The following is a 21712-nucleotide window of genomic DNA, read 5'->3' on the forward strand; positions in this document are numbered from 1 at the left end:
AGCGTTAACCAGCAGAGGCAGGTGGTACTTATTCCTGGTTAATGTTGGAGAAGTTGAGCTCAAAGTGGCTAAGGGAACTTCCCAAAGTTACATAGGAAGTAGCAGAGTAGAACCAAACACAGATTGTCTCTGAATCAGGCAGGTTGTCTGATTCCAAAATGGGCTCTTCATTTTTGGAGGTCAAAAAGCTGAGCAGACACACATATTTCTTTTATCTTCTTCTTCTTTTTTTTTTTTTTTTTCAGCTAGGGTTTCCCTATGCTGCCTAGGCTGGTCTAGGCTCAAGCTGTCCTCCTGCCTTAGCGTTCTGAGTGCTGGACTTACAGGTTTGTGTCACCACACCCAACCGAACAGACATTTCTTGAAAGAAGACATACAAATGGCCAAAAAATATGTGAAAAAAATGCTCAGTATCACTTATAATCAGAGAAATGCAAATCAAAACCACCGTGAGGTATCATCTCACTTGTTAGGATGAGTATTATCAAAAAGACAAAAAATAACAAGTGCTGGCGAGGATATGGAGAAAAGGGAGCTCTTCCACACTGTAGGGGGTTGTACACTAGAGCAGCTGGCTGGGCGCGGGGCGCACGCTGACATCCCAGCATTTTGGGAGGCCGAGGCGGGCAGATCACCTGAGGTCAGGAGTTTGAAACCAGCCTGGCCAACGTGGTGAAACCCCGTCTTTACTAAAAACACAAAAATTAGCTGGGAGCGGTGGATCACACCTGTAGTCCCAGCACTGTTGGGCGGCTGAGGTGGGCGGGTCACTTGAGGCCAGGAGTTCAAGACCAGCCTGGCCAACGTGGTGAAACCCCATCTCTACTAAAAAATACGAAAATGTCCCCGGTGCAGTGACGGACGCCCGTAATCCCAGCTACTCAGGAGGCCAAGGCATGAGAACCACTGGAATCCGGGAGGCGGATGCTACACTGAGCAAACCGAGATCGCACCACTGTACTGCAGCCTGGGCAACAGTGAGACTATGTCTCGAAGAGAAAAAGGAAAAAGAGTAAGAGTAAGCTAGGGCACCCACTATGGCAAACAGTATGGAGGTTCCTCAGAAAACTGCAAATGAAATTACAGTGTGATCCAGCAGTCCCACTACAGTGTAGATACCCAAAGAAAAGGAATCAGTGTCGGAGGGGCATCTGCACCTCTGTGTTTCCTGCAGCACTGTTCACCATAGCCAAGACATGGAACCAGCCTCCGTGTCCAACAGCAGATGATGGATAGAGACTATGTGGTCTTGATACACAGTGGAGTACTATTCAGCCATAACACAGGATGAAGTCCTGTTATTCTCAGCAACGTGGATGGAACTGGAAGATATTATGAAATAAGCCAGGGACAGAAAGTTACACAGCACATGTTCTCTTATGTGGAAGGCAAAAAGGAGTGGATCTCATGGAAGTTGAAAGTAGACAGAGGATCCTAGAAGGTGAGAAGGATGGGGGAAGAGAGATAGGGAGAAATTTGTGAAAGGATACAAAATTATAGCTGGATAGGAATAAGTGCTAGTGTTCTATAACATAGGATGACTATAGTTAACAAGAATATATGGTTTCAGGCTGGGCGCGGTGGCTCGTACCTGTAATCCTAGCACTTTGGGAGACTGAGGTGGGTGGATCACCTGAGGTCAGGAGTTTGAGACCAGCCTGTCCAACCTGGTGAAACCCTGTCTCTACTAAAAATACAAAAATTAGCCTGGCATAGTGGTGGGTGCCTGTAACCCCAGCTACCAGGGAGGCCGAGGCAGGAGAATAGCTTGAACCTAGGAAGCAGATGTTGCAGTGAGCTGAGATCACACCACTGCACTCCAGCCTGGGCAACAGAGCAAGACTTTGTCTCAAACCAAAAAAAAAAGGTAGTTCCAGATACTTGGAGGAAGTGTATTGAACGCTATCAACACAAAGAAATGATAAATGTTTGAGATGGTGGATATGTTAATTACGCTGATCACATACATTACATGTATTATAACATCACTATGTGTACTCCATACATATGTACAGTAAACAGTTATGTGTCAATTAAAAAAGAAAAAGTTGAACTTAGATTGGAATGGCTATGAAGTAGCTAGCTTTTTCGTATTTTTGATATAGACGCTAGGCATTTATTTTAAGTAAACTACCCTTGGCTTCAGGAAATGTTTAGTATTTGAATTTTAGCCTTGCATTTTATAATACAGAGAAGTAAAACTGTAGGCTTGCTTTAGGTAGTCACAGAGGTTTGCCGTGATGACTTTTTTATGTAATAAGGGGGAAATATACCTTAATTAATAGGCATACATGCTCATTTTTCTCCCTCTTACACAGTTTTAGTTGTTGTCCAGGCATTGTGATACTTATGTAAACAGTATGTGATATCTTGGGTAGGAATCAGAATTTTAAGGTAAGAATACTTAGAGTTGTATATGTTTCAAACTTTCAAACTGGACAGTTTACATGTCCATTATATAACTGTAATTAAATTTTCAAAAAGGCAATACCTGTCTTTAATATGGGTGATGCTCTAGCATTTTTTTTTTTTTTTTTTGAGACAGGCCAGGCTGGAGTGTAGTGGTGCGATCATGGCTCACTGCAGCCTCAGCCTCATAGGCTCGAGAGATCCTCCCACCTCAGCCTCCCAAGTAGCTGGGACCACAGGTGTACAATACCACGCCCAGCTAATGTTTAAAATTTTTTGCAGAGACAGGGCCTCCCTCTGTTGCTCAGGCTGGTCTGGAATTCCTGGTTTCAAGTGATTCTCCTGCTTCATCCTCCCAAAGTGCTGTGATTGCAGGCATGTGCCACTGCCGCCCCATATAAGTGGGATGATGACTTTAGCCTAGGAGTTCCACACCAGCCTGGGTAACATGGCACAAGACCCTGTCTCTACAAAAACTAAAAAAAAATCAACTGTTCATGATGACACCTGTTTGTGGTCCCAGCTACTCCAGGAGGCTGAGGCAGGAGGATAACTTGAGCCCAGGAGTTGAGGCTGCAGTGAGCTCTGATCTTGTCATTACGTTCCAGGATTAGTTCAGGTTGCGTGTACACAGCCTGCGACAGGACAAAGAATACCATCCTCTGCACCTCCGGATATTAGGAACCATATCACACAATAGGTGTATACCTTTTGGGAGATTTGGGGTCATGTCCTCATGTGCCTGTAGTGTGTGCAGCAGCTAGTGAGTGGCAGGCTGAGCCAGGACACACCTAATCCACCCCATTCCAGGGCTCACTCTCACGTATCGACTAAAGGGGACCTCAGTTTAGAGGCAATCGGCAAGGATGCCCATTTACCCCTGCCTCTCCGCCAGCCTTCCAGGCCCCATCCAGCCCAGCTTTCTCTCCCACTCCTCTGGGCCCCGGGTCCAGAGCCTCCTATACAAGGAGGAGGGTGTGGCCTTGGAAAGACAGCCGCCCTTGGGGAATTCCGAGGGGGCCTCCCTGTGGGAAGCTGGCCTGGGCTGACAGCACCGTCACGATGAGGCGCAGAGGGCTGTGCACGAGAAGGAGGTGAAGGAGGCCTCTGCCCTCGACCCCAACCATGGACTTTGGCCTCTCAGGTACTACTTGGCCCTTTCCTTCCTCCTGGGCAGGCGGAGTGGGCGGCAGGCTTGACCAAGAGAGACAAAGGGCCACTTCTGGGAGGCCCGTCCCGTGGGTCCCAGGTGAGCCCCCGAGCAGTGGGCAGCGTCCCTCTGGGCCTGACACCTGGCACCTCTCTGTCTGGCTGGGACTTGGGAGACCACAGGGACCGCTTCTGACCACCAGGTGTTGTCAGCACTGGGCGGGGGCCTCCCGGGCAGCCCCAGGCCTGTGGTGAGGGATACGGGGCGGGGTCTTAGGGCTGCCCCAGCTCCTCTTGTTGTTCTAAGGCCCCCAATATCTCGGTCCCTGGACTCGAGCGCCCTGGCCCCTCATCCCATAAGGAGCACTGACACGGTGCCGGTGCGATGCGGAGGAGGGGCGGGTGCCTGCTGGGCAGAGGGTGGAGACACCCCAGGTCTGAGTCTGCCAGTCCCAGCTCTCCACCTCTGCAGGGCTGGGGCCAGAGGGAGCACAGCACCTCCCCTCGAGACAGACCTGACCCAGCAAGGTCTCAGCCTGGCTGGCTGGGGCCCCGCCCCACTGCACCTGCTGTGAGCTGGGGTTCCCCTGTCTGTGAACCCGATGGTAAGACACCAGTCCCACCCCACCCTTCCTGGGTGATGTGAAGATTCCAGGTGTCTCAGCACTCTAGGAAGGAGTTGCTCAGTGCAGGCTGGCACCCTGGGCAGGCTTCCTAGAGGAGGCACCGGGATTTGGGTTGGATCTTGCAACGTGGATTCAATGTGAGGATGATGCCGTCCTCAAAATGTCCTTCTCCCGACCCTGTTTTCTTTGTTAAATGCAACTTGACACTTGACTGTCAAGACTCAGTTTGGTGTCACCTCCTCCAGGAGGGTCCCCCTGACTACAATCCCCCTTCTTTACCCAGAGGCCACCATTGCCCGCTCATGTGTCAGCCTCCCTGGTTGAGACTGAGTTCTTGAGGGTGGGGCCTGGCCAGCTTGGGAGCTGGGTTGTATCTGCGAACCTTGCCGGCTCCTCTAGCTGGGTGCAGAGCTCCAGGGAAGCCACTGGGCCATTCCTAAGGAAGGCTGGAACCCAGACCCCTGGGGTCTGTGGAGATCCCACTCCAAGGGGGCCGGGAACATCCAGAGCCCTGCCCCTCCTCACCCACCTTCAGCCCCCCTCCCCCCCCCACCTTCATGTCGTAGACGATGATGTCACCGAGCACCAGGTACACCTTCACGTAGTAGAGGGTCTCCTAGTCGAACTCCAGCGGCGAGTTGCAGAGCTACAGGGCCTTGAGGTAGCAGTGCTCCGCCAGCGTGCCATGGCCCAGCCGGTGGTGCAGGGCGGCCAGCCGGTAGTAGGCCACGCGCTCGTTCAACCAGTTCCCTAGGGTGGAGGCCAAAGTGGCAGGTGTGAGGACGTGGCTCCCTGGGGCAGTCAGGCACAGGCCCCTCAGGAGCAGGTATACAGAGCCCGGGCAGCACCTGGCTTGCCTCCAGGCACCTGTGGTCACCTGGGCAGCTCTTCCGGGTTCCCAGACTCACTTTCCCATCTGTAAAGCAGAACTAATAAGGCCTGCCCCTGTCTACTGTGAGGCTTCGGCAAAGTCGGGCTTGGATGGCCCAGCTCTGTGCCTACACATAGCCACCTGCCTTTGCTCACTGGTTTTAACCAGAGGAGTCCAAAACCCATACAGTCCAGGTGCTCCCGGGCACCCCGGCTCCATGCAACCCACAGACGTGACATCCGACTCCTCCTGGGTGTGTCACGATCAGAGCCCCTTACTTTGGGGAGTCACTGCGTGCCTGAGCTTCAGGTCCCCCCACAGTTGCGCAAACCCAGCTAGGCTGTCTCTGATGTCCTCCCCTTTGCAGGGCGAGTGCCGTGGAGCCTGCATTCGATGCATTCCCACACAGCTGCACACCTACTCTGTACTGGGCCCCAGGGCACAAGGCGCTGGGGCATGCGGCCCGCCCAGGGTTCCCTGTCTCTGGAGGAGGACAGACGACCTGGCACAGCACCAGGGGATGCCCGGCCTTAAGGGGCAGGCTGCTGGAAGGGGAACTGGGATTTCATCAGCCAGCGAGTTGTGTGGTTGATGAGGGTGGAAAGGGCACAAGACAAAGGGAATGTGCCACTCGGCCTGGCACATACAGGGACCGAGATGCCTGGCATGTCTGGAAGGCAGAGGGCACACTGGGCGGCCCTTGTGATCAGCAGCGGGAAGAGACAGAGGAAACAGAGCTCAGCCAGGCAGGGAGCTCTGCGCTACGTGAGAGACCTCGGGCTGTGCCCCACGGCCAGACAGGGAAGCCAGCTGGGCAGATCTGCCTGCCTGGACAGGAGACCGGGAAAATCCAGCAGCTGTTTCAGCTCCTGCCCTGCAGACATGGAGGCTCGGCTCTGGCAAAGTGTGGGTCCCGGCAGGGCGGGCGCTCAGGGGACTTACCCAGAGTGATGCTGAGTGCTAGGGCCATGTGGGCAAATTCCAAACCCTCCTCGGGCTCCTCCAGCATTGCCAGCATTGCCATCGGCTTGTTGCACAGCTGCGGCTCACCTTGTAGTTGCCCGTAGTCACTGCCAGGGGCAGGACCCGGTCCTACCACACAGACAGGTGGGGTCAGGCTTCCCACAGCACCCACCTTGCCCAGCGCCGTCCTCAGAGCTCAAACATGTGCTTGGAGCTTCCCACGCCCCAGTTACCCGTGCACCTCCACAGAGCTCTGTGCTCTGGGATAACGTACGGTTCAGACACCCAAGTTGGGGGCTGAAGAGTCATCTGACGCCCATCCAGCTACACCTGGCAGCCTCAGACCAGCCTCTCCCACCAGGGCACCGGGGGTCTGACTGGGGGGAGCCAGCACTCTTCTCTGCTCTCAAAACACATTTTTCTGTGCCCAGAACTGAGCCACACCTTGAGCTCAGAGGAAGGGAGAAGCCGTCCCCGTTTCGGGGTGCATGCAGATCTGGGCCCTGGCCCTGGGTCTCCCACTGACATGCTGTGTGTCCTTGACATGTCCCTGTGCCTCTGAGCCTCAGCTTCCTCATCTGGAAGATGGGGACAGGACTTCCCGCTCATGGTTGCTTGAGATCATCAGGTGCAAAGGGTAGAGCCACTGTCATGTCCAGACCCGAGCGTTTGTCCCTGGCAGGGGCATGGTCAATATCATTCCCGGTGAGATCACTAGGCAAGGGTAGGGCCATAGTCATGTCCAGGCCCCAAGCGTTTGTCCCGGGCAGGGGCACTGTCAGTATCATTCCCGGTGAGACCACTGGGAAACTAAGCATGTGCATGGGTGGCCCTGCCTCCAGGTGGCAGGCCTCTGCCCTGCCACACCTGTGCCTCAGCCCTCCAGGTGGCCCCCCTGAGGCCCACCCACATCAGCCCACAGGCCAGCTCACCTGGTAGAAGGACACGGCTTTCTCCCGCTCCCAGGCCCCATTGAAGAAGATGTCTCCAGCTGCCTCAAACAGCTCCAGCCCCAGGTTGGGGTCGCCTGTGTACAGGACCACATTCTGTGCCACTTGAAAGGAGGCAGAAGTTCCCTCAACACCCACACCTGGGAGGTGGCCACACCCACCTTCACCAGCCTCCTTCCTCTCACACACTGCAGGTACACCTGAGCATTTTTCAGACCTGTGCATTAGGGCTTCCCCACCACTGGCATGAGGACAATGAACTGATGCACCCTAGTGCCAGGAGGTGACTGAGCAGCTGCAGCCCAGGAGCCTGACACCTGTGAATCCTACCACCAGGGATAGCCCTAGCCCACTCCCCCCGCAGCACTCAAACAATCTCCGTGGCCCCCAGATTGCTGGCAGCCCATCACCTGGTTCCTTTCTGCGTTGCCACATCCCTGTCGCAGCTCAGGGCCACACATCAACAGTGTTTGTGGGTGGGCCTGGTCCCCTCTTGGCCATGAGCTCTTGATCCTTCTCCTCAGCTCAAGGAGGTATACAGCAGGTGCTCAATAATGAAAGCTTCACCAGGCTCGTGGGCTTTACAATTTGTTACAGATCACACTGTTTGGGAAAGCCTCTGAAAACAGCCACTATGATAGATTCATTTTGTAAGGAGATGTGCCACGTGTCGCTTGGAGCAAGTTCTTCTGTGTGTTAACTGAGTGGTCCCAATCTTTGAGCATGTGCTGTATACCAGCAGGTGCTAGGCACTGTGAGGGGCCACACCTCTGCCCTCAGGTAAAAGATGCTGGCCACTGGGGGAGGATGTGAGGAAACCAGTTGGAGGGAGGGAAAAAGCACACAACAGGTGCTCAGCAGTGGCTTAAGAATGAGTAGATGGATGGATGAATGGGTGAGCAGATGTATAGGCACATGGATGGATGGATGGGTGTGTGGATAGATGAATGCTTGGATGGATGGATGGACAGATGGATGGATGGACAGATTGATGGATGGACGGATGGGTGGATGGATGTGTGGATGGATGGGTGGGTGCATGGTTGGAATGATGTGTGTATGTCTGTATGTATGGGTGAGTAGATAATGTATGGATGGGTGGAGGGTAGATGATGTATGTACATATGGATGGATAGATGGTGGATAGATGAATGTATGGATAAACAAATGGACAAACAGATGAATGGAGGGATGGATTAATAGATTGGTGGGTGGATGGATGAATGATGCATGGATGGAAGAATAGGTGAGTGGATGGATAGGTGAAAGGATGGATGATGGAAGGATGGATGGATGTTGGATGGATGGATGAATAGATGGGTGGATGGATGATGGATGGATGGAAGGATGAACAGGTGAATGGATAGATGATGGAAGAATGGTTGGATGAATGGATGGACAGACGAACAGGTGGATGGATGGTGGCTGAATGGATGGATGAGAAAAGAATGGATGAATGATGAATGGAAGGACGGATGGATGGATGGATGATGGATGGATGAATGGAAAGATGAACAGGTGAATGGATGGATGGATGATGGATGAATGGAAGGATGAGCAGGCGAGTGGATGAATGATGGAAGGATGGATGGATGAATGAACAGTTGAATGGATGGATGATGGAAGGATGAATGGAAGGATGGATGGAAGGATGGATGAACAGGTGAACGGATGGATGGACGGGTGAATGGATGGATGATAAAAGGATGGATGATGAATGAATGGATGGATGGATGGGCAGGTGAATGGATGATCATGGATGGATGGAAGATGGTTGGATGGATAGAAGGATGAACAGCTGAATGTATGGATAATGGAAAGATGGATTTAAGGATGGATGGACGGATGGACAAACAGGTGAATGGATGGAGGAAGAGATGAACAGATGAAGGATGGATGGATGATGGATGGATAGAAGGATAAACAGTTGGATAGATGATGGAAAGATAGATGGAAGGATGGATGGATGGACGAACTGGTAAATGGATGGATCAACAAGTGAATGGATGGATGGACAGGTGAATGGATGGATGATAAAAGGATGGATGGATGGATGGAGGGATGGATGATGGGTGGATGGATGGATTGATGGATGGATGGGTGGGTGGAAAGACGAACAGGTGAACGAATGGATGATGGAAGGATGGATGGATGGATGGATGGATGGATGGAAGGACCCACAGGTGTATGTGAAGATGATGGAAGAATGGATGGATGGATGAATGGATAATGGATGGATGGATGGAAGGATGAACAGGTAAACAGATAGATGATGGAAGGATGAATGGATGGGTGGATGGACAGGTGAATGGATGGATAGACGGGTGAATAGATGGATGATAAAAGAATGGATGAATGATGGATGGATGAATGGACAGATGGATGGATGATGGATGGATGGATGATGGATGGATGGATGGAAGGATGAACAGGTAAATAGATGTTGGAAGGATGAATGGATGGATGGATGGACAGAGAGTGAACAGCACAGAGGCCCTCCTGCCTCCCTTGCCACTCACCTGGATGTACAGGTCCACCAGCTCGCTCTGCCGCAGGATGTAGAAGCCCTTCCCTACTTGCAGCCAGGCATGCGCCTCCTCTTTCTCTGGAGGTGAATGAGAATCCCCGGACTTTGTTTGGTGTAGTCCAGAGTGGATCTGCAGGTCCTGGAATCAGACACAGGTGTCAGAACAAGGGCTCTCATCCTCCTGGAACCAGTCTGCCTCCTCCCGTGGGTCTGGTGACAGATGAATCTGGAATGTGGGGACTGGGAACGGCCCTCTTGTGTGTGCAGTGTTCTGCCCTTCCCAGGCTGCTGGGAGGGCCAGGGTGAACACACACGGCATGGAAAAGATGAAGGACATCCTTCTGAGGGAATCGAGCATCATGCTGCCCTGTGGCAGGAGGAGTGTGCTAGTCCATCTCCCCTGCCTCCCAGACATGGCCTGTGTCTTCTCCAGATGCACCAGGAGCCACTAGTGTTCAGAGGCTATCTAGGCCGATGGTTCTCAAGGTGTGAAGGCATCACAGTCACTCGGAGGCCTGTCTGTATAGCTTGCTTGCCCTGCCCCCAGAGCTTCCGGCTCCACAGGCCTGGGGCAGGACCTAGAACTCCCACTTGCCACAAGCTCCTAGGTGACATAGATGCTGCTCTGCTGGTCCAAGGACTACACTTTGAGAAACATGGCTCCAGCACACTGGCCCATTTTCCTTCTGTGAACCTGAGGCCAAGACTGGAGCCAGTCTCCCGGGTCCCCATGGAATCTGGCTCCTTCCCTGCTCTCTCGGTAAGTCTGACACTAGAAGGGGTATGACTGCAGCAATGTCACCGGGAGCTGTGTGTGGGGTGGCCAGGGCCATGGTTACCCCACCAGGTCAGAATGCTCGGGGGAAGCCGAGTGGGCCACTTATGGGACTTGAGACCTTGAAACCCTGCGCCCCAGGGAAGCAGGTGACACAACTGGCTCTGTCTTCTGTAGGAGAGAAGCCACAGGTGGCTGCTGTGGTCACATTTAAGGGGACAGATGAAGGCCAGGAGTGAAGACTCGGGGCAGGCAGAGGTCAGATGACAAAAGCCACCATAGTAGGAAGAACAGCCCAGAGTGCACGTACTGCCTCTGCTGGGGTTGAGATAACCTTTGACCCAACAAGAGAGGCTCAAGCTGGGACTCACGGGCCAGCAGCAGCCCTGGGACGACCCCAGGCCCACCAGCTCAAAGCATCTGATGCCAAGGAACCAAATGATCAAAAGGGAAGGGGCTGATGGGACCCTGAGCCAGCTTCCCTGTGCCCTCTTCCCTGCTCTGCACCCCCCAGCCCCCTTTCCCCGCTCCCCACTCCCACCACTGCAAAGCCAGCCCTCACCGCTCGGTGCCCAGGGACAGGTAGAGCTGACTGATAGTCTCCAGGAACTGCCCCCCCAGCACTTTGTCGGTCACCTTGCAGGCCAGGGAGAGCTGGAGCTCGTGGTAGAGGACACACTGGGCCTCGCTGGGCATGACGACGCTGTAGAAGTAGCACAGCCGCTGGACGGCCCGCAGCCTGCCTGGGCAGAAGACAAAATGGAAGATGTCAGCCTCCCAGCATCGAAGCGAGGCTGGCTGGGCTCGGAGGCCCCTGCGCTGTGCTTGTCTCTTTCACACCTCTGTGAACCTGGGCCCCATAGGTGGGGAGCCTGAGCGCAGACAGGCCATGCACCTGTGCCAGGGCAGACGCCGAGCACACTGTGACATGGGCACAGCTTGGTGCAGATGCTCATGGTAGACGCCGGCCTTCTTTACAACTCCCAGGGCCAAGGTCCTAGCCAGGCTCGGCGCCTGTACCAGGCCATCTATTTCTGCTTCACAAAGCCCCTCTGCCCAGGACCAGGGCCGCCTTCAGCCTGAGTTGATGAGGCCAGGGGCACAAGTAGCCCCTGTCGCAGATGGAACCCTGAGAGCAAAGCCAAGTGTCATGTCTGCCACACTCAGCATCATGTTGGGAGAATGGGGTTCAAAGCCACGCCCTGGCGTTCCCACACATGCTTCTCTCATGCAACCAGGCTCCAAACGCACAGGCTCCCTGGCCTCTCCCAAAGCCAGAAGCGGTCTCAGCTTCCTCTACTGAGTCTGGCAAGAGAGAAAAGAGAAGCAATGAACACCCCCAGCCAGCACCTCTGGTCTTATGTCGGGTTGAGCTGTGTGTCGGTGTTGCAGGGTGAGAGCATTGCAGGGGGCAGGGGTTGAAAGTCATATCATCCTCTTCCCTCTTGGATCATGGGAACAACATCACTGGGGGGTGTACACTTTCTGGGATATTGGGAGTAACATCGTCTTCTGTGCCTTGGAATATTAAGGACAATATCACGGGGGGAGCGTGTACATCTTCTGCAATATTGGAATAATATTATCCCCTCTCCCCCTGCATACTAGGAAAGATATCACAGAGTGGGTGTTCACCTCCTGCGATATGGGGATTAATACCATCTTCTCCCCTTCCGGATATCAGGAAGAGTATCACATGGTGTGTACAGTGTCTGCGATACTGGGAGTCATATCAACCTCTCAGACTTGGAATATGAAGAAGAATATCACAGGGTGGATGTTCAACCCTGCCGTATTGGGAGTAATATCAGCCTCTCCTCTCCATGGATATTAGGAACAATATCCCAGGCTGGATGTACGCCTCCTGCTCTACGGGGAGTCATATCATCCTCTCCCTTCCAGGATATTAAGAACAATATCACAGGGCAGGGGAACACAGCCTGCGATACTGGAATTGTTATCATCCTCTCCCCCTCCGGATACTAGGAACCACATCACAGAAGAGCTGTGTCCACCCTGCGATATTGAGAGTAATAGCATAGGCTTCTTCCGTGAATATGAGGAGCAATATCACCGGGTGGTTGTCCGTTCATTGCTATGTTGGGAGTCATGTCATCCTCTATCCCCCTGGATATTAGGATCAGTGTCACAGGGTGAGTGTACACCTACTGCAATATTAAAACTAAAATCATGCTCTCTGTCCCTGGATATGAGGAACGACATCACAGGTAGGTGTACACCCTCTGCGGTATTAGGAGTAATAATATGATTAATTAGTAAACATCAATGATGGATTTTAATAATTATCAGGCTGGTCTCGAACTCTTGACCTCAGGTGATCTGCCCGCCTCAGCCTCCCAAAGTGCTGGAATTACAGGCATGAGCCACCACGCCCAGCCAACACTTCTTGACATCTCTTTTTAGACCTCAAATTTAGCATGACCAAAACACGTATTCGATAATCCCTGCTATTACCCACTCCTCCCATACTCTTCCCGATCCCAATAACAGCATCTCTCGTCTTCCAGTTACTCAGGCCAAAATCCTTGACATCATCCTTAAAACTTTTCTCTCTCTTGTCATCCAACCCATTTAAACTCTCCTTTCAAAATATATGCCAGACCTAACCACTTCTCACCTTCCTCATCATTTCCAACCAGGTCCAGCCCTCATCATAGCGCTCTGGGTTACTGCAAAAGCCTCCCAATCGCCAGGCACAGTGGCTCATGCCTGTAATCCCAAGCACTTTGGTAGGCCAAGGCAGGTGGATCATCAGACGTCAGGAGTTCAAGACCAGCCTGGACAATGTGGTGAAACCCCTCTACTAAAAATACAAAAAATTAGCTGAGCATGGTGGTGGGTGCCTGTAATCCCAGCTCTTCGGGAGGCTGAAGCAGGAGAATCACTTGAACTCAGAAGGCAGAGGTTAGAGTGAGCCGAGTTCGTGCCATTGCACTGCAGCCTCGGTGACAAGAGTGAAACTCCATCTCAGAAGGTCCTCCCAGCAGCCTTGTGTGATCCCTTGAGTATACTTCTTCATACTGAGGTTTGAAACCAAAACTTTCCCAAGAACATCCAGCTAGTGTTAGAACCAGGATATGAGGGCTTCTGATTCCAGAACCAGTATTTGTACCACTATTCCACATGGGCCCCTCCAGGGATTTCTGCCTGATCTTAAAATGCAGACAGCAAATTCATCTCTCTACAGTCCTGGGGTTCCCTATAGACAAGAAGTAAAACTTCTAACAGAAAGCTTAGACTTATTTGGAAGGCTACCTGGGATATTTAAGTTAGTTTGTTCATGTTTTGGAAAGATTGTTCCAATGACAATGCAGGGCATGAAGTGTAGAAAGGATTCCATCATGAGGCAGAGAAACAATTCGGTGGCCCTTACAACAGTTCAAATGAGGCATGAGGCACAACCAGAAAGGACAGAGGGAAAATGCATTGGAGAGAAATGCAAAATGAAGTCCACTCAGACCCAGGATGGAGAAAAGGGGATTAAAGATGATGGTGGTTTCTAGTTTGAAAGACGGATGAACAAGGATGTCATGAACTACTGCAGAGTGGTATCTGGGGCCTGAGTGCACCAGTGTGTTTAACCATTCACCTGCTGAGCAGTCACCGGGCTGTTTCCAGTTTCTAGCCTTTATAAATAATGCCGCTATGAACAGATACATAAAGGCTTTTGTGTGAACGTAAGTCTTCATTTCTCTGGGATAACTGCCCCTGAATGTGAGTGCTGCATCCTATGGCAATTGCACGTTTAGTTTTTTAAGAAACTGTCAAGCTGTTTTCCAGAATGACTGTACCATCTTCCATTCCCACCAGCCAAGTGTGAGTGATCCCGTTTCCCCGCATCCTCACCAGCATTGGTCTTCTTACTAGTTTTTATTTTAGGCATTCTGATAGGTGTATAGTGACGTGGCTTTAGTGTGCATTTTTTTTCTGACGGCTCATGATGTTGAACATCTTTTCATGTGCTTGTATGTTATCTGAAATGTCTCTTCAGGTCTTTTATTCATTTTCAAAGTAGATGATTTGGTTTCACTGCTGAATTTGGATAGTTCTTGATATATTATAGATATGAGTTCTTTATCAGACATGTGATTTGCAAATAGTTTCTCCTAGTCTCTAGCTCCTCTCTTCATCTTTATTTTCCATTTTCCATTTTAGTCCATGATCCATTTTGAGTAAATTTTTGTACGGGGTATGAGGTTTAGATCAGAGTTCAGGTTTTTTTCCTATGAATAATCAGGTAGCCAGTAACTTTTTTTAAGAGACAAGGTCTCACTCTGTCACCCAGGCTGGAAAGTAATGACAAGATCAGAGCTCACTGCCGCCTCAACTCCTGGGCTCAAGTTATCCTCCTGCCTCAGCCTCCTGGAGTAGCTGGGACCACAGGCAGGGGTCACCATGACCAGTTAATTTTTTAGTTTTTGTAGAGACAGGATCTTGTGCTGTGTTACCCAAGCTGGTGTGGAACTCCTAGGCTAAAGTCATCATCCCACTTATATGGGGCCAGGCAGTGGCACATGCCTACAATCACAGCACTTTGGAAGGATGAAGCAGGAGAATCACTTGAACCCAGGAATTCCAGACCAGCCTGAGCAACAGAGGGAGGTCCTGTCTCTGCAAAAAAATTTAAACGTTAGCTGGGCATGGTGTTGTACACCTGTGGTCCCAGCTACTTGGGAGGCTGAAGTGGGAGGATCTCTCAAACCTACGACGCTGAGGCTGCAGTGAGCCATGATTGCACCACTCACTCCAGCCTGGGAGAAAGTGAGACCCTGTCTCCAAAAAAAAAAGAAAAAAAAATGCTCGAGCATCATCCATATTAAAGACAGATATTGTCTTTTTGAAAATGTAATTACAGTTATATAATGGACATGTAAAATGTCCAGTTTGAAAGTTTGCAAAATATATAACTCTAAGTTTCTTACCTTAAAATTCTGATTCCTACCTAAGATATTGCATACTGTTTACATAAGTATCACAATGCCTGGACAACAACTAAAAATGTGTACGAGGGAGAAAAATGAGCATGTATGCCTATTAATTAAGGTATATTTCCCCCTTATTACATAAAAAAAGTCATCACAGCAAACCCCTGTGACTGTATCTAAAGCAAGCCTACAGTTTTACCTCTCCGTATTATAAAATGCAAGGCTAAAATTCAAATACTAAACATTTCCTGAAGCCAAGGGTAGTTTACTTAAAATAAATGCCTAGGGTCTCTATCGAAAATATGAAAAAGTTAGCTACTTCATAGCCATTCCAATCTAAGTTCAGCTTTTTCTTTTTTAATTGACACATAATTGTGTACTGTATATATGTATGGAGTACACATAGTGATGTTATAATACATGTAATGTATGTGATCAGCGAAATTAGCATATCCGGCATCTCAAACATTTATCATTTCTTTGTGTTGGTAACATTCAACACCCTTCCTCCAATTATCTGGATCTATTCTTTTTTTTTTTTTTTTTGAGACAAAGCCTTGCTCTGTTGCCCAGGCTGGAGTGCAGTGGTGTGATCTCAGCTCACTGAACATCTGCTTCCCAGGTTCAAGCTATTCTCCTGCCTCGGCCTCCCTGGTAGCTGGGGTTACAGGCACCCACCACTATGCCCGCCTAATTTTTGTATTTTTAGTAGAGACAAGGTTTCACCACCTTGGCCAGGCTGCTCTCAAACTCCTGACCTCAGGTGATCCACCCACCTCAGCCTCCCAAAGTGCTAGGATTACAGGCATGAGCCACCGGGCCCAGCCTGAAACTATATATTCTTGTTAACTATAGTCATCCTATGTTATAGAACACTAGAACTTATTCCTATCCAGCTATAATTTTGTATCCTTTAACACATTTCTCCCTATCTCTCTCTTCCCCCACCCTTCTCACCTTCTAGGATCCTCTGTCTACTTCCAACTTCCATGAGATCCTCTTTTTGCCCTCCACATAAGAGAACATGTGGTGTGTAACTTTCTGTCCCTGGCTTATTTCATAATATTCCAGTTCCATCCACGTTGCTGAGAATAACAGGACTTCATCCTGTGTTATGGCTGAATAGTACTCCACTGTGTATCAAGACCACATTTTCTCTATCCATCATCTGCTGTTGGACACGGAGGCTGGTTCCATGTCTTGGCTATGGTGAACAGTGCTGCAGGAAACACAGAGGTGCAGATGCCCCTCCGACACTGATTTCCTTTTCTTTGGGTATCTACACTGTAGTGGGACTGCTGGATCACACTGTAATTTCATTTGCAGTTTTCTGAGGAACCTCCATACTGTTTGCCATAGTGGGTGCCCTAGCTTACTCTTACTCTTTTTCTTTTTTCTCTTTGAGACAGTCTCACTGTTGCCAGGCTGGAGTACAGTGGTGCAATCTCGGCTTGCTTACTGTAGCATCCGCCTCCCAGGTTCCAGTGGTTCTCTTGCCTTGGCCTCCCGAGTAGCTGGGATTACAGGCGCCCGCCTCTGCACTGGGCAAATTTTTCTATTTTTTAGTAGAGATGGGGTTTCACCACGTTGGCCAGGCTGGTCTTGAACTCCTAGACTCAAGTGACCCACCCACCTCAGCCACCCAACAGTGCTGGGATTACAGGTGTGATCCACCACTCCCAGCTAATTTTTGTGTTTTTAGTAGAGACGGGGTTTCACCATGTTGGCCAGGCTGGTTTCAATCTCCTGGCATCAGGTGATCTGCCTGCCTCGGTCTCCTAAATTGCTGGGATGTCAGTGTGCACCCCACGCCCAGCCAGCTGCTCTAGTGTACAAACCCCTACAGTGTGTAAGAGCTCCCTTTTCTCCATATCCTCGCCAGCACTTGTTATTTTTTGTCTTTTTGATAATACTCATCCTAACAGGTGAGATGATACCTCACTGTGGTTTTGATTGGCATTTATGATTAAAAGTGATACTGAGCATTTTTTTCACATATTTTTTGGACATTTGTATGTCTTCTTTCAAGAAATGTCTGTTCGATTGGGTTTGGTGACACAAACCTGTAAGCCCAGCACTCAGAACGCTAAGGCAGGAGGACAGCTTGAGCCTAGACCAGCCTAGGCAGCATAGCGAAACTCTAACTCAAAAAAAAAAAAAAAAAACAAAGAAATGTCAGTGTCTGTTCAGCTTTTTGACCTCCAAAAATTAAGAGCCCGTTTTGGAATCAGACAACCTGCCTGATTCAGAGACAATCTGTGTTTGGTTCTACTCTGCTACTTCCTATGTGACTTTGGGAAGTTCCCTTAGCTACTTTGAGCTCAACTTCCCCAACATTAGCCAGGACTAAATATCATCTGCCTCTGCTGGTTAACGCTGAGGACTCAAAGCAGAACCTCCACAACACCACTTGACAATGTCACCTGGCGGAAGCCCCTCAATGCGGAGCTGGTAGGATCATCTGAAACCAAGGACAACTTTCCTTTCCACTGTCCCAGGCTCACTCTGCATATGATTAGCAAGGAATAGTGAATAATGGAAACCAAAATAATTCTTTAATTTTTAATAAGAAATTTTTGAAAAGGGGGGGTGGTGGGAAAATAGGAGGGAGAGGAGGGGAAGGAAAAGCAGCCGGTCACAAGTTCTAGCCCAGGGCTCATCCCCGGCCTCCTCACTCAGGCAATCACCAGTCCCCACCTCCTGGGGAGGGGTAGTTTCTCAGCTGGCTTCACCCATATGAAAGGCACTGCCACAGGTGTTCAGAAACCAGGAGCACCTTGAAATGGGCAATGTGCTTTGGGTAGGAGACCTACAAGTTCCCCAAAGAAACCATGGCACAAAAGTGACCCATATAGGAGGCACCAACGGCTGTAATATTTGGTGGCAAAAAGTGATGTCATACCTTCTGTACAGGAGACATACACCCAAATAAAACTTGCCAAAATAGCAGAGAAAAAAATACAGCAGACATCCAGTGCCATTCTGTTACAGAAATATTTATATCCCAAAGCCAGGGACCTCTCTGGAACACTGTGTTTATTTCCACGTCTCATGGAAGATGTTTGAGTGCACTCACGTGGGTCTCAACAAACTTCCAGGCCCTGCTCTAAACCCTGTGGCTCCTCAGCAACACCCAAAAACAAGTATCAGTTTTCCTTCCAAATGGGAAATTTCCTGACCTAGCGAAACCAGCATCAAATCCACTTATTATGAGGTAGCTGATTACAGGCGAAGCCCTCTAGTCCCAGGATGACTCCCCTCCTGCAGGAGCGGGAAGGATGTGCATAGCACTGGCCTGCCAGACCACATCTCCAGGCAGTTTCAAACCATGGCTGCTCAGGTCACCCATGATAAAAATCAAAACCAAGTATCTGAAAAGTGTACATGTCAAGAACCAGACCTCGGACCAGACTCAGCAGAAATGGATGTTGCAAGGTTTATTCCGAGACCTCCTCTCCATGCCCCCTCTCCCAGGGACCTCCCTCCTTGCACTAGGGGCCCAGGGCCAATGGACCGCTCCCTTGCCTCTAGCCCAGTGCATTTTCAGGAACAGCTCTCAGACTGTACCACACCCTGAAATGTATTCACTGAATGCACTATTTCTTCAAATGATCGTAAATCACCTGACTATAACAACAATTGTTTTAAAAGTGTTCTCTCTCTCTCGGGAATCGTGCCATGAGTTTCAGCAAGCAGCTTTGCTTCTCTCTACTGCAATTCTATCATTTGCAAAATGTTAACAAACCCATAGAAATGTTGTAAAAAGCCTTAAGACCCACTTCATGTAGCCTGCCTGGAGCACAGACCCTGTCACATGGTAAATGCCCACTCAAGGTGAGTTCTCTGTGGCTATTATTACCTAGCCACTCCAGCGACAAAAGGGTCGATCAGGTCTCATCGTATCACCATGAAAGGATGTCCATGTAGACTGCGCAGTGGGAGTAGGGGGACTCAATGTTTATCAGGTACTATTTTGTTTTTTACAAAGTGTACATATATATTTGTAGGTACACTGGAAAAGATCTGCAAGGAATACACCCAGTGTTAACAGTGACTACCCCAAAGACACATTCATCCAAACACACAACAGAGAAACACTCACGATCTTTCTGTCTTCCACATCATTTGAACTATTGTCAATAAGCATCTATGGCTTTTGTAAAGTTTTTGAAAGGAATTTATTGCATTTTTTTCTGGAGAAACAAGCAGGAGCATGAAAAAGGTGGAAACAGAAGGTAAAATGGAATGGGACTCAATGGAATTGAGTCCAAGCCAGGCTCAGCAGGCACATGAACCACGCACCTCTCACTACAACTCAATACCAGCTCTCTCTTCTCTTGGTCCAATGGCCCAAGACTTAGAGATAAAATGTTTATTGTGATCACATCAATCACACCAAGGAGCTTGGAACCACCGTTTCAAACTCCTCTGGTTCTGTGCACCTGCCCGGGGCTGTTAGCTTTCCTCCTTTGTCTTTGGCTGGCCCGTAATCCCCTAGTGGTGGAAATGCACCCTGACACTTAGCCATCATCCCCACAACACTCAGCACCGCATAGAGGCCAGGGCGGTGATGCCCACTCGTACTGTGATTCTACTTATAAAGCAAAGGACCAGGGGCCAGATGTGACTTGTCTTTGTTAACTCACCAGCTGTTGCTTGAACCAGAACAAAGCCAGGTCTCCTGATGCCCAGAAAAGAGCTAGTGCCTGTCCCACTAGAAACGTGGTGAAAATGTTTTGCTTGCTGTGAAAAGATGCACTACTGGAGAAGATGGGTGCAACTTCTCATGGAGGCACTCAGCCCAGATCACCAGGAAACAGGGCTGCCAGATGAGACACTCGGCCCAGCTCACCAGGAAACAGGGCTACCGGATGAGACACTCGGCCCAGGTCACCAGGAAACAGGGCTGCTGGATGAGACACTAAGCCCATCTACCGTAAAGGAAATCTGGCTGGGCACTGGAGGGAAATTCACACAGCCCAACGGCAGCAACAGCATGAACAAAACAAAAAATACCTGACTGGAAAGCCATAGCCGGGCTAGCAAATTCGAAACAGAGCCACAGTCCTAGCAGCACACATCACTCCAACACAGAGCTTCAGTCAGTGTGCGCACACTTAAGTAGAAATGTAGAATGTCCATGGTTTTTGGAACAATAGGGCTATTTGTGTGTGTGTGATGTCAAAGAAAACAGCTGAGAAGAAACTGTTGGCAAGGAAATAGAAATAGGCGCCCTTACACATTGACAGTGAGGTAACAGTATGGCCCTAACGGAAGGGAATCGAGCAACACCCATCAACATTTAAAATGTGCACAACTGGATCCCACAATTCCATTTCTAGCAATGCATCCTATGAACATACTCATGCAAATATGGAAGAATTACGTACAACTCAGCACTGATTAATCCAAACGGTTGGGAACAACCTAAATATTTACCAGTGGGGAACTGGTGGACAACAGTGTTTATCTTATGCCAACATCTGTGTTTTTAAAAAGAAGATACATAGGCTGGGCGCAGTCGCTCACACGTGTAATCCCAGCACTTTGAGAGGCTGAGGCAGGTGGATCACGAGGCCAAGATATCCAGACCATCCTGGACCAACATGGTGAAACCCTGTCTCTACTAAAAATACAAAAATTATCTGGGCATGGTGGCACACGCCTGTAGTCTCAGCTACTCAGGAGGTTGAGGCAGGAGAATCGCTTGAACCCAGGAGGCAGAGGTTGCAGTGAGCTGAGATCACACCCACCTCTGACAGAGCAAGACTCCATCTTGGAAAAACAACAAAAACAAAAAACTGGCAGCAGTGGTCACAGGGCAGTGACTGGAGTAGGATGCCTTTCACTCTCCAGGACCTTTTGAATGTCGCTATATTATATATTCAAAATACATGACTACAGCAAATATTTTCACAAGTCGAAAAAAAACTGGAGATATAATATTATCATAACACACAGGACTGTTGCATAATGAACTAATGAAAAACATTAAGCACTATCAGAGTTCAAGGAAAAAGATTAACTCTAGCTTGGATGTCAGAGCGGGGATATGTAACGGAAGTGAGTATTTCAAGTCTTGAAGGATAGAGAAGATTAAAGAGACAGAAGTGTAGAGATGATGTCCCAGATGGAGATAAGAACATAGGCGAGACGATGAAGAGAGCGAGAAGGTATAAATTCTAAGTGCAGCTCTCAGGCTGGGCTTCAGAACAGGGCTTAGGGCAACAAGCTGGAGTGCAAGGCTGATGGCGGGAATGGAAACACTGAAACCCAAACTTGCATATTACGCCCGGATCATGAGCCTTGAATGCCAAGCCAGGGAACCGTCCTTGATCTTAACAACGAAAAATCACTGGGCTGGGTGTGGAGGCTCATGTCTGAATCCAGTGCTTTGAGAGGCTGAGGTGAGAGGACTGCTTGAGGCCAGGAGCTTGAAACCACCCTGGACAACACAGCAAGACTCTGTCCTTACAAAATTTTTAAAATTAGCTAG

The 21712-nt window shown here is 49.7% G+C and overlaps 1 protein-coding gene and 1 pseudogene across 1 annotated transcript; one reads left to right on the top strand and one right to left on the bottom strand.

Moving 5' to 3' along the window:
* LOC117095273 overlaps positions 1 to 21712 on the top strand; it is a 1129150-nt pseudogene that overhangs the window by 1031845 nt on the left and 75593 nt on the right.
* Positions 4831 to 7561, bottom strand: LOC117094240 (SH3 domain and tetratricopeptide repeat-containing protein 1-like). Its single transcript, XM_033229425.1, has 5 exons — positions 7379 to 7561; positions 6951 to 7073; positions 6043 to 6147; positions 5334 to 5439; positions 4831 to 4976 (listed from the first exon to the last, which is right to left on the bottom strand). The coding sequence occupies exons 1-5, from the start codon at positions 7427 to 7429 to the stop codon at positions 4831 to 4833; spliced, it is 531 nt and encodes a 176-aa protein (XP_033085316.1). The 5' UTR covers positions 7430 to 7561.

This window comes from Trachypithecus francoisi, unplaced genomic scaffold (assembly GCF_009764315.1).
Source record: "Trachypithecus francoisi isolate TF-2019V2 unplaced genomic scaffold, Tfra_2.0 Lachesis_group13, whole genome shotgun sequence".
Lineage (NCBI taxonomy): Eukaryota > Metazoa > Chordata > Mammalia > Primates > Cercopithecidae > Trachypithecus > Trachypithecus francoisi.